Below are 16359 nucleotides of genomic sequence, written 5' to 3'. Positions count from 1 at the left end.
TCTTCTTGTTAGAATGCAGTGATGCTGAGCTTTATGCCCCAATAAATAATTTACTAGACCATACACAGTTGAGGGATAAAACTTTATTTAAAAAAATTCAAACGTCACTTGACACGTAAGTCTTAGTTGAGGTAAGTGAATGTACTAGCTTAAGAAAACAACTTTCAGGATTGGATTTCATAAGCAGTTAACACTCTCTTGCTTGCAAGGCTCCAATAGCTAAGGGTGAAAAATTGTAAAGGAAGCGTCAAGTCCTCCATCGAGCTGAACTCCACTGTGCGAGAACAGAACTTCAGCCTTTTAAATTCAAGCCTCTTCTGGTTCTTTGCATGCTTTGTTACTTTATTACTCGGGTCTCTTGCCCTGAGACTCTTCACCCCTCCCAGGTTTAAAAGGTGCAGCTCTAAGAGGTGGCTGAACAGTACCTAATTTGCAATTTGGACAGCTAGGCTTAGGCTAAGTTAACAAACAAACAAACAAACAAACAAAAAACCCACAACAAAACACCACCAAAAAACCAACCCAACACTGGCAAGCTGCCCTTGTTCAACATACAGCTGAAGACTGAAGTCAGAAAAAACTACTTCTGTTGCCATCCTGAGCTCTCAAGGGGAGCAGTAGGGGCCTCCTGCAGCCCTTCGCAGTCATCTTCAGCTGCTTTGTATGCATCTCCTGAACAAACTGACACGGCATTGCCATCTGTGGAAGTACCTGAACTCAAGGCTTAAGGTTTGTTTTCTAATATGCAAGTAAATATCCTGCAAAATCGATAGTCTGACTAGCCCCTCCAAAAGCAGATGAAAGGGTACTTGACCTATTGGTACCTCAGAAGTGTAGATATTCACAATTTTAGTTTCCATATGGTAAAAGTACTAAGTTACAGCTAGTACCTGACACCTGAAGCGTGGAAGTAAAATTACCAGCACTACTGAGGGGAGCAAGACTGAAGTCAGCTGTTAGCTGGAGCGCCAGCCTGACCCTCTCACCAGGACTGATGCTGTCTCAGCTTTTACTGAACCATCTTGGCTACAGGAAAAGAACCATATTTAAAAAGTATTGAAAATACTCTTCACAGGATAATTCAAAGGAACACTGAAAGTACAGGATAAGCTAGTATTCTTTTCCTCCCTAACAGTGAAATAGTTAAGCTTGAAAAACAGAATCCTGCAGGCTTTTTGTTGCTAACACTGGATTATCTTACCTGCAGGTGTCCAGTCTTCCTCACTTCACGTCTTGCAGTAATTTCCAACCTAACTCTACCACGTGCAAGGTCTTTGCATCCATCTGAATATACTTTTTTTTTTTCCCCTCCTTGTAAATGGTATAAATATCAACTGCCATTCTCCTCCTCTGAAATTCATGTACCCCTGCTACAGATGCTTGGGGAAAAAAATGCAGGCAGGTGACTGATCTTTTTGTACTTACAATGTGAGTACGGGGGATATTAATCCAATGTAAATTAAGCTTTTTATGCTAGCATAGAGGGCTAATGTAGCATGTTGACACTGAAGGAAAAAGGGCAGAATGATTGTCTAGGTTTTATAAAAATACTGCTCTTCTAGCATACTAAAATATAGTTAATTTTAATTGAACTTGAGGTAAGAAGGTCCCTTTTAAGACCCTCCGTGAGCATTACTTGAAAATATTCTTTAAATCCAGTAGTATTGCAATCTTTTGACCAGGAATGGGCGCTCTCTGATGAGCTCATTCTAAATCTTAGTTGCTCCTTAGGGGAAATAGTGGTAACTTTATGTTCTGAATTCAAGGTCAATTAATTCACAATAATTTCTTGGGAGAGCTAAATTACCACCATCTGCTCCGCTTTGACTGCCACAGGTTAAATCTGGGCCAGGGGGTCTGCCTTAAGCCCATACCCAAAGCCCACCTCCATTATCTCCCAAGGTGGATCTCCAGCAGCAGTCCCAGCTTGCTTGGGTGGCCTAGTCTGTCCCCAGCACTTGAGCCATAAACCTGCGGTATTGCATGTGAATGCAAGGTGTTCCCAGGTAGCTATCTGGGATTTCCAGGAATCCTGCACATCAGAACAGCACTTCCCTTGTCTCTGTTGTTGGACAATAGAAAGAAGGTTGTCTTTAAGTCTTAGAAGGGCCCTGTGAGGAATTGTGGCTGCCATCTGCACGTCATGCCTAAGTACTAAATCACTAAGACTTGCTCTGACACAGACTACCAGTAAGTAATAACTCAGGCAGACATTCAGAGCAGATAAGGATAACTGTCCCGCTCTAGGTACTGGTCTAGTTTGAGGCAAGCATCCGCATTAAGTTGATGAAAGCATCACCATGCAACTACTCTAGAAAATATATTCCAAGTGACAACACAGAAAACAGTTCAAGAAATACCTGCAAATAAGGCACTTAAGTGAGACATTAACAGACTGGCTACATATTTAAACAGGCGTTATGGCTCAGACATCCTTGCTCCGGAGAAATGAACAGTACCGTGCATGGAAGAAGTTGCTGTTGCGTGCAGAACCCACTATCCGTTCATACTATTAAGGCAGCATTGTGTACAAGGAAGCATAGCAGGACATCAATGCTCTAAATACTTTGCTCTTTTTGAGTGGTATAAATAAAACTTTGGTCCATTACCACCCCTCCACCCCCCTGAACGTTTACAGGCTTATTTCACAGAACAGCAGCATGAAGCAAAGTTAATTCCGCACAACACACGTACCCTGAGACTAGAGTACAATGAAATACTGACAAAAATCAAGTCTGGAGTAAAAAAGGGAAACGTCTTCTGGACTGCTTACATTAATTTGCCTACGCAAATGCCTGTTTCTAACTTTTTCCAGCATAACAAATCCAATGGTTCACAATTACCTTCTGAAATTAATCCAGTAGGAAGTACAATATAGTGGAGTTCAAGTAGTATAAAGACAGGTTTTTGTTAACAGATGGTTGATGTCAAACAGCTGGAAACCCAGGTTTTAACATTACACTTTATAGCAAGAGCAAAAATCCCTTCACTCGCTTCTAAAACACCAAAACTTTCCAGCCTGGGTATGAAAATGAACATCCAAAATACAAAGAGACACAGCATTGATCAAGTACCCAGTCAAAGACCACTTCTCTGTTGTTAGAGCTGATGGTTACTCTAAGCTTGAAGTTCCCTCCCTCGTTGCTGGAAGGCCCTAATTGCACAACTTCCATGTCAAACGTCACAGTCGATCCAGAAGTAACAGCAGGCAGTTGGTTTGTCATCTCTTTTCCATTTACAAATACCGCCCCTGAAACAGTCAAGATATCAAACGTCGTCTCTCACTTTCTGTACATACTAACATGCAATACTATGTCTCCCTATTTTTCTTTGCAGGCAATTACAAAGCAACCCTGCCACGTTCCTTTTTGTCCCATCAAACAGGTTGCAATTACTGCAAGTAGGAAAAGGAGATCCGTGATCTTACCAAGGATTTTAACTGCACAAGCAGTGTGTAGTACATGAAAGGTGGATGAAGTTGCTCATATGTGATCCAGGGATATAAAGAACCAGGGGCTATGAGGTTGGGGTGGGGGGGGAATAAATCACATTCTTCAATGATGTGATTAAGACTCACCATTTGTGCTAATGCACACAGCTTTATCCCGCTGCAAAGAATCATAGCCGTTCTGCTGCTCCACACACACTCCTAGGCTGTCTCGTCTGTCTGGCTGTCCCACGGTTTCAATTCTACCAAGCAAAAGGTTAAGTCAAACCCTGCAGCTTTCAATCAACACACAGAATGAAATCCAGACAGCAATAGCCTGCCATACCAGCCCTCCATGCTGCGCTCCAGGGCTTTCAACAAATTGAGCCAACCTTTTGGGGAGGTCGCTGTTGAATGACCAGAAGTCCTACCAGCTCTCCCAACAGCTCCACTGACCAATGCTCATAACTATTAATCTGTACAAAAAAATAAATCTGCTTCCTGCAAACTTCCATTGCAATTTAATAAAATTCTTCACTATCACAGCTTAGAATCTTTTGAAATTATTTCCAGTTGCCTGAAAACAATCAAAATGTGCAAAACTACAATCATCTATATCAGATTACCGGCCAGTGTCAGGTATTACAGCAAGACAGCTGGAGTTTCAGCAAGTTTTTAATAAGCATGACTAAACCAGGGATTTTCTGAGCCCTGCTATATTCTGCTGTAAAGGGGCGGGGGCGGAAGGTTGATGTGTTTTGGTGGTGGTGCGTTGTTGGGTTTGAGGGTGCATGTGGGTTTTTTTGTTTCGTTTGTTTTTTTTAATAAATCAGCTTGGTGCAAATGGATACTAAAAACAATGCCTAGAGGAGCATTTACAAGTCTGCCTTCTGCTCAGTTGCATTTAGGATTTTGGTCCTGGGAAAGAATCTCCGACAAAAAGCAAACAAGTTGTGCAAATGCCCTGGGATGCAGTTCCCTTTGGGCCCTGGCAGCTGAGCGAGGCTGCCGTTCGTACACTGAAGGGCTCTTCTGTATTTGAGTCCTTTCTCTTGTACCGCTGTCTCTCAAAGGTGCTAAATCATACTTTAGAGTCTGAGTGACTCAGGAAACTCAGATGGTGTTTTCTGGAAAGTAAAACAGCAGTTATTTTCATTACAGCTTGAGACAAAGAGCAGCACTGATACTTGGTTGTTGCCAAACAACAGAAAAACTTCAGCAGCAGCTTTTAAGAACTGGAAATTAAACTGGGCAGTAGACTGGCACACAATGGGTTAACGCTTTCAAGACAAACAGGGACGATAAAATTGGAACCATGTTTTACTTTTGCACTCCATTAGGTTTCTCGGTCCCCTGGGAACATCATTAAGATAGCAAAAGTCTTGTACTGTAAAGCAAAGCAAAAAAAAAAAAAAACAAAACACCCAAACAAACCCCAACTTAAATATCCAAGAAGCTTTTAATGTGGAAGCAATCCACAATGTTTTCCCAGAACAACTTTACATGAGATTTCAAATTCATTTTGGTACTCTACTCTAGACTTCAAACTCTGCCTGAGTTACTGGTGAAGCTTTATCAACAGCTTTTATCTGTAAAATTGAGAGGTAAACCCTTTGTGCTTAGGTAACATTAATTCATTCCATCCCCAGTTAAGGAGGCCTTTCTTGAGTTTTGCGTTGGGAATAAGTGTTTGTACAGTCACAAGAATGACCAAAAATGCATCATTATAAGCCCATTAAAAAGTAGGAATTCTATTATGTCCATCTGTATCCACACTTACTTGCTCATTTATCTAGACCCTTTTTTGCAGAGCACTGTCAAGGTAACCTAGACAGCAGCAGTAGGAAGAAAAAACCATCAAGCAACAGGACAGCGAATACTTTGCGGGCGGAGCGGTGGTGCACCCCCAGCCGGGGCGTTTACACAGGAGTCAGTCTAGGACCAGCCGAACGGTTCAGGTTCGGCACTCTCAGTGGCACCCACACCGAATCCAGGCTGAGGCCACCTTTTTTCATCATGCTCTTCTGTATTCATCACACCCAGGCCTTCCAGCATCGGGGCAACCCTCCCTACAGCGCTGCCCTTGCTCCGAGGAGGCTGGGCTGCGTGCTAACGCAAAGCAGGAAAGAGCCAAACCTTCCTTACACCCTAAGGAGGAAGCACGACCCGAGGGCCCAAGACAACGGCCAACCTGTAATTCTGCAGTGGCTTTCCTCCTCTCGCATGCATAGGGAAGAGGACCAAGACCTGGTACAGATCACCATTCCTTTCCTTACTAGGTTTTGATTTTTCAGCAATTAATAACGAGCCTGAGTACAGAGCATCACTGCACGATCTCCTAAGCTTCGCTTTACTAGGCCGATTTTTCCTATTGCATTAACAAAGTTATTCTCCAGCCTCTATGATCCCCAGGACTTAAGATTTTAAAAAGCCCACAGAATACGTGGTAGGAGCAACGCTCAGCGGGACACTGTTCAAATCCCTTCTCACCACTTCCAGTGCTGCAGAGCAAAACCTTGCCTCTGTCACTGCAGCATACAGACACTGAACCAGTTCAACCACCACCAGTTTCCATTTGTCTCAGAGCACAGAGAAGTAAATCTGTGGGTGATCACATGCTCTTCCTTTGTAATAGCTGTCAGCAGAGATGTGGTGGGTTCCTGACAAAGTCAGCGTGATCTTCACAGGGCGTCTGCTGGGTGATCCCGAATCACCCGCCTGGCCGGACTGACTGGGGCTCCCCACTGCAAGCAAAAGCTTTAGAGCAGCTGCAGAGCAGGTTGCTGGGAGAAACCTTCCCTTTCCTAAGGACGGCTCCCTGAAGGCTGCAAAGAAACAGGAGGAGTCTTGACTTAAAGCAATGTTTTCCTACAACTTGTCCAAATGCCTCACCTCAGAGGGTAACTAAAGCAGGCTATCTTTAAAAAGCAGATACAAAGCATTGTGTTTATCACTGCTTCACTTTTCACTGATGAGGTATGCCTGCATCCCGAACATACAAGAAGAATACAAAGCTGCTTCACAAACATCTGCAACGTGAACCTTGCTTATTTGGTTTGCTCTGCGAGCCACTTATCCCCTTGTGAATACACTTTTGTTTCAACAGATGGAGAAAGCCAAGCGCCAAGTAACACATCTCCCTGCTCAGGAAAATCTCACACACTTTCAAACAAGAAGCTACTCTTGGACCTTGGAAGAGGAACACGACTGATTTTTGAGGTTGTCTTCAATCTTAAGATTCATGTCATTACGGATCTTGTGGACATGCGCTTGTCAGTGCTTTGCCATCCTGAAACAATCTCCTCTTGGAGAGGAGTCCACATTACCAAAATGTAAAGCAAAAGATTTTCACGTGTTACCAATAAAAAAAGATAAAAGGCATTGGTCTGAAAGAGAACCAAGGGAAACCTCAAAGTTCTGCCTTTAATTTCACAGGCATTTCTGAGCCAAGAGCTGTTAAATCGAGCAACAGAGTTCAAATGAAAGCTTTAGATCTTTTTATCCCATCTCAGACAGTGCAACTGAATACATCCTCATACTACAACCATCTAAAGTTCAGATAATTCATTGTCAGGAAGGAAGAAATGAAACACCATGGAATAAGTTACAAAAATATCATGAACAATCCCCTTAAATTGCCTTTGGGGGTTGCCTACTGTACAGCAAGTAGTTTTATTTAACCAGGGAAAGATGGAATAAAGCTTCAGAGTCTCCGAGGTCTGTCATTACAACTGACATATCCACAAGGCCATTCCTCATACCCCATTAAACAGCATCATCTCAGGGACAGGACTACAGGCAGCAAAGCTGCCAAGGTTTTTAATCATATTCGGTGTCAAATGAAAAGCTTGAATTTCACAAGATCCCTTCTCCGCTCAAGAGTTTCTAATGCCAGTTTCAAGCAGCAGTCTGATCACCACTAATTATCTCAGATGTTGAAGACATCAGTGCCAGACTGCCATCCTTACCTGTCCCAGCAGCACATACAATGTTTTCACATCCAAAGTCATCAAAGTATGTGCATAGTCTGGGAAGGAAAAAACCCACTGACCCAAGGCTAAAAAGAATCAATGATGAGCCTCCACTGACTTCTGACCAGCCACTAACAGCTACTACAAAACTTGAGGAGGTTCAACATTCCACAGATTTGCTCGGTGTGAGCTGTATTTTACCATCCCTCAGGAGCTCACTCGTCTCTGTTTTAGCTAGATGCAGGTCCTACAGAAACATCAGGTGTTTTCCTAAAGAGCCAGGAAGCAGAAGGCAAGAGAAGGAAGTCCAGCCTTCACACAGACACGCTACCTTGACTGGGGCTGAGCTGATGTAAAACTCAAACATGCATCATGGCTCAGGTTTACATTCAATTCAAATGTAACGGAACAGAGAAGGAAGCTTGGGTCACAGGAGATGCCCCAGACAACAGCTACCCAGAAGGTACTTGCCTGAATGTTAACGTTTGCCCACAGAAATAAGTAGGAGCTTTGGAGTAGAGCACACCGCATGACTGAGAATCATTTCGAAGTGCTATGTTTCTTCGACTGCTCAAGCTGTAACCCTCCAAACCAGTTGTCCATTCTTCAAAGGAAAAAAAACCAAAAAAAAGCAGCATTAACCTCAACTAGACCAGCTACTCTCTGTGCAAAATAAAGTCAGTCGCAACGGCCACTCAGTTTACCTCATATGAAGCTTAAGCTATGTTAAGAACAGGGGCTGGTTTTCTCTTCTTCTCATGGAGAGATTTCTTTTTCAAATCATTTGTAATTACAAAAAATATTTCCCAGCTCACAGGGTTCACCAGAATGTCACTCTTTGCTGTGATCCCTGCAAAGTCATACTGTAGGCAAAGGAAAACCTTCATGACCCACTGCCCTGAAAAATTTGCAAGTGAAGAGAAAATTTAGGTTTTTCTCTCTCCCAGGTAAGAGCTTGTTACGTGACTGTAGGCCATCAAACAATGCTTAGGTAGGGGTGAGGGACAAAGAAAAACAATGCCTCGCTTCTAGCTCATTGACGCTTTCCAAGGCTAAGCAGTGAGCTGCCGGCTGGAAAGGCTCACGAACTATCACTCACACTACGAGGCAAAGAATAAATTGCAGGATGAAAGGACAGTTCATCATACCTTACACACATACATCACAGCTAAGGACACCCCATCATCATACAAAAAGCAGCTCCATAATCATTCAGCTATAGACCTTCAGGAGTGCTGCACTGATGACACGGGCTTAAGATGAAGATGAACGGCAACGGAACAGTACCGTGGGGAACTAGCGTGGTACGGCCGATCTGAGGAACACTCCACGGGCTCCACTCTTGCCGTCCATCTCCTCGGGCACAGACTCTGAACTGGTAATCAACATTAGGATCAATATGCAGCACTATGAACTCTGTCTCTGAGCCGACATACACATCTTCAAAGTGACTGGCAGTACCCTTACGATATTGCAGTCTGTAATCTTGTGGTATGAAGTCATCATCCACCTAGAGAAACATTTATTACATTAATAAGGACACCCTCTTTTTTTTCTTTTGCCTCTGAAGTGGCACATATTAGGATAGTATTGCAGGCTGTGAAAGGCAATTCAGTCACAAGGTATTAAAGAGCAGAAAGCATGCCTTATAGAAAATAAAATCAGTGTCTGAACCAACTAATACAAAAAGAAGTATAAGAATGATTTGCTCACAGTTTAAAAGTATCTACAGGAGAAGAAACATTTAACAGAAGGCTTTTCAATCTAGCAGAAATATAACAAGATCCTTCAGCCAAAAGCTGAAGACAAATTTGCAGCAGAAATTCAGTGCCAGTTTTTAACAGCAAGGGAAATTCACTATTAACCTTCATAAACTGTTGCAGGGAATGTTTTCTAATTCCTTGACATATCTAAGTCAAAAGAGATTCCCACCCCCTCCCCACAAAAGCTCTATTATCCCCCAAGCATGACCAGATTCAGGGAACTCCTCTATAGCACAGAAAATCAGACCACACATGACAACAGCACCTATGGTTTTATAATTTAGCCCACATCCTTTACAAGGTAAGGACAGCTGACCATGGCTGGCTGTTGCTAGAACAACAAAAGGTTGTTTAATGCTGCCAAGGAGTGTAGAGCTGTCCAACAACAACTAAACTGCATCAGAGCACAGCAGTGATTTACTCAAAAACAGTTTTTCTGTATCAAAGAGAAAGGCTACTTGGCTAGCTAATGCCAACATAAAAACATTTTCTCTTTCTATCCACTGCATCTCCCTAACACCACAAACGTGTTTAGGGGTAAAAGCATAACAGACAGAACAGGTTCAGCCTCATCCTGGGTCTGCTAAAGCATCTTCAATGGGAACAAAACCATCACCCCAGCAATGAAGTTCAGTCTCACTGAGAGTGTTTGGGTTAGGGTTAGAACCACTTCGTTCCACAGCACAAATGGCTACGTGCAGATCACCTCTCAGAAACCCACACACCAGGATTTCTTGGTCCTGTTTGTACAACAGCATCACAGATAGATTACTCTCTACTATTCATTTGTTTAGTGGGAAAAGTACATGAAGGAGGTGTTTTCTGCTTGTCCAGTACCCAGCACTTGTTGAAGCATGGGAAGCAGGGATAGCAGTGTTTTCAGCTGTCCCTCCTGATTTTATCACGCGCAGGGAAGGAGATTGTGAGGCAGAGGTGCATTAGTGAGTCGGCCCTTTCTACCTGCAGATGGGAGCAGGTAGAGTCCAACAGCAAGAGTCTAACATACAAGTGTTACTGCCAGCACCAACCACAACATTACTAGATTACCTTGCCTTTAAATGAGGCCATTACCATAAAAATCTCTTCTAAAGTTTCTAAATACACATTGGAGTGGGCTATTCCTTTGAAGGCAGTACAGAATCCAGAATGAAAGTGTTTTTTTCAGTTTCTTTCAACAAAACTGAATGATTTTCACCCAGGATATTTTACCTACCTTACACCATCGGACTAAAATACCTCCAGGCTTCTCAACGAATTCCTCTAGCTGTACAGGTGGGTGAGATGCCACAGTTCCATGTCTGAATATTTGATTTTTCAATATAGTAAGAAGGCAGTCATCCAACTGGGCAGATAAACAAGGCACGTCAACCAAGGAGGGCACTTCTGGTAAGCTGAGAAAGGAAAGTTTGCTGTAATGAAAGGGGCCAGCTTCTACAAACTCATACTTTGTCCATACACTTGAATCTGTGCAGATTTGCAAAGAGAGAACAGCTGCAGAAATTGGCATGTGCATTCCAAACTTAAAAGACTCAGAAAACATTGTGCTTCAGCCCTAACCAGACTGTCTGTTTCTCAGTAAATACTCTGAAATACAGGCTGTTCCACAAGGAGCGGTTTCATCGTTCACAAATAAACAGCCTATATTTCTACAGAACATATGGAGGTTGAAAACTGCTCCATTCTGTGACTGCCAGCCCCAGTGACAGTCTATGAAACAAACAGGACAGTAACACCTCAAACGAATCTTTTAAGGCAGTGGAGCAGAAGGGCTTTTGTTTCAAAGGAGAAAAGATCCCCTGTACAAGAAGAGCACATGTGCCGCTGCCTCAGATCACCTCAGTATGTCAGTATCTTACCTATCTAGCTGAATATGTAAAGCTTTTTTTGTAAAGCTGCACAGTTTCTCATTCTGTTGTCCCACATCTCCATGGACTGCACTCTCTCCTGGAATCAAATGGTAAAAATATTCCTAATGAGAAAACGTCCAAGAAAGGCACTCTTTGCTTCAAAGAAGAACCAGTTCTGACACGAACAACCAATTAAACATGAAGCATTCTCAGCACTTTTGCTAGACTCTTAGCTAGAAAATAAAATTATATAGTTAACAATATAAAGCCTATCTAGCAACTTTTGAAGCTCTCAAAGCTTCCTGTAGACGCACCCATAACAGACGTAATAATTTGCCTCAGGTCTCAGACAGTAGCAGAACTGGAGTCAGATGCTGGAAATCGGGATTATTAATCACTTTCTCTACTTGCTTTAAAGGAAGGAAAAAGCAAAGCATCTTCACTGAGCAGAAAATAAAAAAGCAGGAGCTTAAAAGCAAAAAATAATTTCAACTGCTGTTCTGTTTGCTACAATCTAAATGGTAACTATTGTCATAATGAAGGAAATAATCCACGCATTAAAGTGTGGAGACAAATAGAAATCTTTTCATAAGCTTTCCATATAAAGTAGCGTCCCACACTTCATCTTACAGAGACGTATGCTCCATTCTCCTATCTGATGACTTTATGGTAATTTACAATACAAGCAAGCCCAGTCCTTTTCCAAATGGAGGATTACAAACATTACAAATCTCTAAAGAAAAGGATACGTCATAATTGGCAGCAGGAGATTTAATAACCATGGAGGCTTAACTCCTTTGTGACTCAGATGCAACGTCTGCTCATTTTGACGACATGACTTAGCAAGGCTTCTACTGCTACAGAGGGCCTGGTGACCCACGGGACAGGAGGCGCACAGCCTCGTCAGGCTCTCGTGAGATCTGACAGAAAATCGTATAAAACACAGGCAATCTTTGCCACCACCCTGTGATTCAGTAACTTGAGACTTAAAATAAAACCAAGGTGACTACCAGCTGTCCCAGAGGTTGTGGTGCTAGAAAAAAAACCCAACAAATTAATTCTTAAATATTGCCACTACTCCTGTGAACAGGAGGCATAGAGCTACCAAGCCAGCATGGTTTTTAAGCGCAAAGCTCACATCTGAGTGGGAGCTGGTAGACTTCCTACCCGTGGGAGACTGCTCGATGCACTTTAGGTCTCAAAACTGAGATCATGTTGAAAGAAAGTTAAAGTTGAGACACGAGAACAATGCAAGGAAACTGCCAACATACTCATGGCTCAGACATGCTCCCAGCAGGTTCTCCAGTGTGGGGAAAACAGTCAAGAGTGACATTCCTTTCTGGCTAGGTATTTAGCATCAGTAGGGTACAAACTGGCCCTTACAATAATATTCCACGTATCTATTTTTGTCTGCCTCATCCTCAGACTTTTTGGAGAAATCTTTCCCATACAGTGGCCATTCCGTTCCTCGTTCCCCATCAACAGTGAACATAATCATACTTAACAGGAAAGATAACCTCTTTACTTCAGCTGCTACTCCATTAAGACACAAATAACTTTCTTCACCCAACACAGACATTTTGTTATTATGGTACCCAAGATGTATTTTATTTCCAAGTAGCCTGACATAATCCTCTTTCTAACATGGAGGGGTGCAGGACATCTCTGCAGTGAGACATTTCCAAAGCAGATACTTCCTGCCCTTACGGAGAGGCTGCACTGACGTATGCACAGCCTAGGACTGGAGTGAAATATTAAAATACGGATCTGTAGGAAATAATATTGATCAGCTCTTCATTACATCTACCCAACTTCAACCTCTTCTTAACATTTGGTTTGAGAGAAGTCCAAAATGAGCCAGATATGCAGATCATAACGGGACCATTCCAGACTTTGAGACACACACACACTGGAAGGTAAAGCTAAGACTTAGCATCAGGTCCTGCCTTACCTTCCCGGAGCAGATCATCAGCTGTACTGACTCCGTGCTCTATTAGCTTCTGACATTCATCCAAGGGTTTGATGCTCTCTTGTTCTATAGCATCCACCTCCTGCAGCAGGGACATCAGTCGTTCATCCAACAGCTTCTTTAGGGTCCCTTTCAAATCATTAAAATGTTGCTCAAGTACATCTCTGGTCAATGTTGCACTTTCTCTGATCTAAATTCAGGTAACAGGAAAGAAGGATTCAGGATAAAGGCAAAGGCCACGCAGATCTTTTATTTTTCTGAACCACCTCATCTGCATCTGCGGGTGCAAAGCTGCGTGTGAAGTCAGCTTTAAAAAAAGAACCACTGGCAGGTAACAAACTCGTGTAGTCAGTTTTAGTACATGTACAGCAGGGAAGGAGGCAAAGAAACTAGCCTGGACAAGGGGAAGAGCTCATTAACTAAGCAAAATACAAACTGTGTTACATGTATGTCAATCAAGGACTTTTTCTTATCAGAAAAGTCTGAATGCTCTGTAGGTCTTCTCCCCACCACCCCCCAAAATCGCTGTAATCCTGTTCAAAAACCACTCTGCCGTCATACACAGGTAATCCTCACTGGAAACAAAAAGATATCAGGCTTTTAGAACACTATCTAGAAGCACTTTTCCAGGCCCTATCGCTTCACCGGATTTTTAAAATCCTCATAAAGCTGCTTTCTTTTAAATTTTTTTTTTTTTTTTCCAAATAGCCACCTTTGATTTGTCTGTGCTCCAGGGTTACAGGGCAGGGTGAACAGCAAGTCTGGTTTGATTCTGGAAGAACTAGACCACAGAAAGTTCTACAAGTGCTTATTAAAATGCTTGCAAACTTGCTGAATCTGACTTTTAGGGAAGAAAATGCATTTGAACACCCCTGAGCTAAAGATGCAAGAGCCAGAAGTAAACATCTCCGTATGAACAACTTTTTTAAGTCACACACACAAGGAAATGCTGCAACACGCACACGGCCTTACACGTAATTTCTAGATCTTTAGAAGTACAGACAACCAACACAGGAAGTTCTCTGGTTAGGTAAAATAAATTTCCTCTTCAAGTAATATTCATGAAGCTCTGCAGCTGCCACACAGCTCGGTTTCCCTTCTCTTGTTATTTCAACGCTTGAGAAAAAAGGGAAGTCTTGCGATTCGAGAAGGGGTGGGGCGGAGGAAGGCAGAACAGTCACTTCTCCAAGCCCATTACCTCCATTACAGGCAGATACAAACTCAAAGAGTCAGCCTCACAATTACAGATACTACCAGCTACGCAGAAGAGGAAATGCAAGTCCCTGAACACACAGAGCGGGATGAAGCTTGTTGAAAAGTCATATCCCATTGGTCCGAAAGAAAAGGATGCAACATAAGTGGTCTACAGCACTTTTCCTATCACATCGTCCCACCAGCCCCCAAATAATAAAGCTTCCGCTATCTGAACCCCAGTCTAAGACATTCAGCACTTCTGGACACGGGGAATTCTTGGATATCTGTTGCACGGCTGATTCTTTGCAGACAAAATAGCATGTGGTCTTGAAGATGGAAAGAGACAAAACAGAAACATGCACACAAGCATGGTGCACACAAGAAATGGCCCCAGAGAGGCAAAGAAAGGTAAGCTAACTAAGCACTCACAGCCACTGCAGAAAGGCAAACTGGCTCCCTCTCAATGCATTTTGAGTTATCAGGCAACACTCTGAGATGACAAGGTTTGGATTAAAGACAGTCAGGAACAATTCATTTTCTTAAGTAGCTTGCGGTTTTGAAGATGACTAATGTAATGCATAGTGATCGCCCACATTCACTCAGTAGCAGGACGCTAACCTAGCAGATTTATAGCAGATTTCTATGCTAATGGAATCTGCTTCAGAAAAATTATCAGGTCACCACAGAAACATTTTCTTGAGTTTAGTTTTGGTCTTTTTTTATTTACCCCTTGCAGAGTTGAATCAAAGATAGTAAGACATTGGTTCTAGTCTGCAAAAACTAAAACGCTTAGGGGACGCTTTAGCAGAGAAGCCAGTCCTTCACCGGCTCTCCGCAATCTCCCTACCCACATCTGCATATCTTATCATGCATCTTCAGCAGAGTGGGTGGGTTCCCAGTCCCAATGAAAACTCTCCTCTGGCTCCAGTGCACAGCTGCAGAAAAACCAGCTAACCTGGAATGCTGGCAACACTTATACATGACCCGCAGAGTACGTGACCCACGGAGTCTGGTGCATGGGGACAGCAGAGTTCAGGATAGCAACGGCACTAGAGCGTACCTGGCCTCGGCAGGTATCTTTTAGATGTGAGGGGAAGACGACAGGCATGACACTCCCTATAAAACAAGGTTTAGCATCACGACTACTTTAGAAAATGCAGTTCCTTTAGACATCTTTATTCTTGCCTAGGAAACCTCCCTATCATCCCCGAAAATTAGGCTCAGTTCAGTAACAGACTTCAGCTCGCACCCCTTCCTTCCCGATACCTTCCGCATCTCCGCTCCCCGGCCCTCCATCTCCGGCACCGACGGGGCAACGCGCACGGCGCCGGCGGGACTCCCGCCGCCAGCCCCGCTCCGTCCCCGCACGCCCCCGCCAGGCTCCAGCAGGCCGCTCCGCGCTGCCTGCAGGCAGGGCTCACCCCGAGGAGCAGGGCTGCGGCGGAGCAGCGCGGGGCCGAGCGCTGCCGCTGCCCCGGAGGAGGCTCGCTGGTGGCTGGAGCCGCTGGGGGGGGCTCAGCCGGTGCCACCGCCGAACGACACGGCGCAGGGCGGGAGGTGTGGGCGAACCGCGGAGCCCCGGGGAGGTGGGAGCGGCGGGGCGGGCGCCTCCCGGCCGCTCGTCCCCCCCCCCTCCCCCCGGGCTGGGCGCTGAGCACCTCCGGAGAGCCCCGTCCCGTCCCGCTTCCCCACCTGCTTCCGCGCCTGGTGCAGCCCCCGCAGCCGCTGCTCCAGCTCCCGCCGGTAGCTCCGCGCCGCCTCGATGCTCTCCCGAGCCTCCTGCAAGAGGAGCCGCGCGTCGGCCTCGGCCTCCATGGGCAGCCGCGGCGGCGAGGCACCCGGCGGGGCGGCGGCGGCGGGCCTCGCCCCCGGAAGGGCCCCACATCCGGGCGCCGTGCCCCGCGGGGCGGAGCGGGAAGCGCGGCGGGGAGCCGGCCCCGCGGCGGCGGCGGGGGGGGGGGGGGGGGCGGCGGCGGGCAGGGCGCGCGCGCTGCCAGAGAGCCCCAAGCCCCTCGGCCCCGCCGAGCTCAGCCCCTCTCGCGCCCGGTGCCCCGCCCCTCTCGCGCCGCGGCGCGAAAACCCGGCTGACAGTGGCGAAGAGGGGGGCGGGCGCGGCGGCGCCGTCACGTGACCGGGCCTGCGGGGGAAGGGGCGGGGCGCCTCGCTGCGGGCCCGCGTCACGTGAGGG

General features: G+C 45.1%; 2 protein-coding genes across 3 annotated transcripts in view; one reads left to right on the top strand and one right to left on the bottom strand.

Annotated features, from left to right (window-relative positions):
• The window catches only part of SUZ12 (SUZ12 polycomb repressive complex 2 subunit), a 40901-nt gene extending 37347 nt beyond the window's left edge, over positions 1-3554 (top strand). The window contains exon 17 of one of the 2 annotated variants that reach the window (XR_015703164.1): positions 3337-3554. The gene's annotated coding sequence lies outside the window, so the exon portion shown is untranslated. The remainder of the gene's footprint in view (positions 1-3336) is intronic. The other variant, XR_015703165.1, reaches the window with a different exon arrangement.
• CRLF3 (cytokine receptor like factor 3) lies at positions 64-16124 on the bottom strand. The gene is made up of 8 exons (XM_087750578.1): positions 15864-16124; positions 12960-13167; positions 11018-11105; positions 10375-10552; positions 8686-8908; positions 7870-8002; positions 3578-3690; positions 64-3250 (listed from the first exon to the last, which is right to left on the bottom strand). Exons 1-8 carry the CDS (start codon positions 15984-15986, stop codon positions 2997-2999), a joined length of 1320 nt encoding a protein of 439 aa, XP_087606704.1. The 5' UTR covers positions 15987-16124; the 3' UTR covers positions 64-2996.
• Positions 16125-16359: the final 235 nt, after the last annotated feature.

This window comes from Nipponia nippon, unplaced genomic scaffold, assembly GCF_047370975.1.
Source record: "Nipponia nippon isolate SJK-2023a ecotype South Korea unplaced genomic scaffold, ASM4737097v1 scaffold_14, whole genome shotgun sequence".
NCBI lineage: Eukaryota > Metazoa > Chordata > Aves > Pelecaniformes > Threskiornithidae > Nipponia > Nipponia nippon.
Note: the sequence above shows the minus strand (reverse complement) of the source record. Positions and strands in the feature narration are given on the sequence as shown.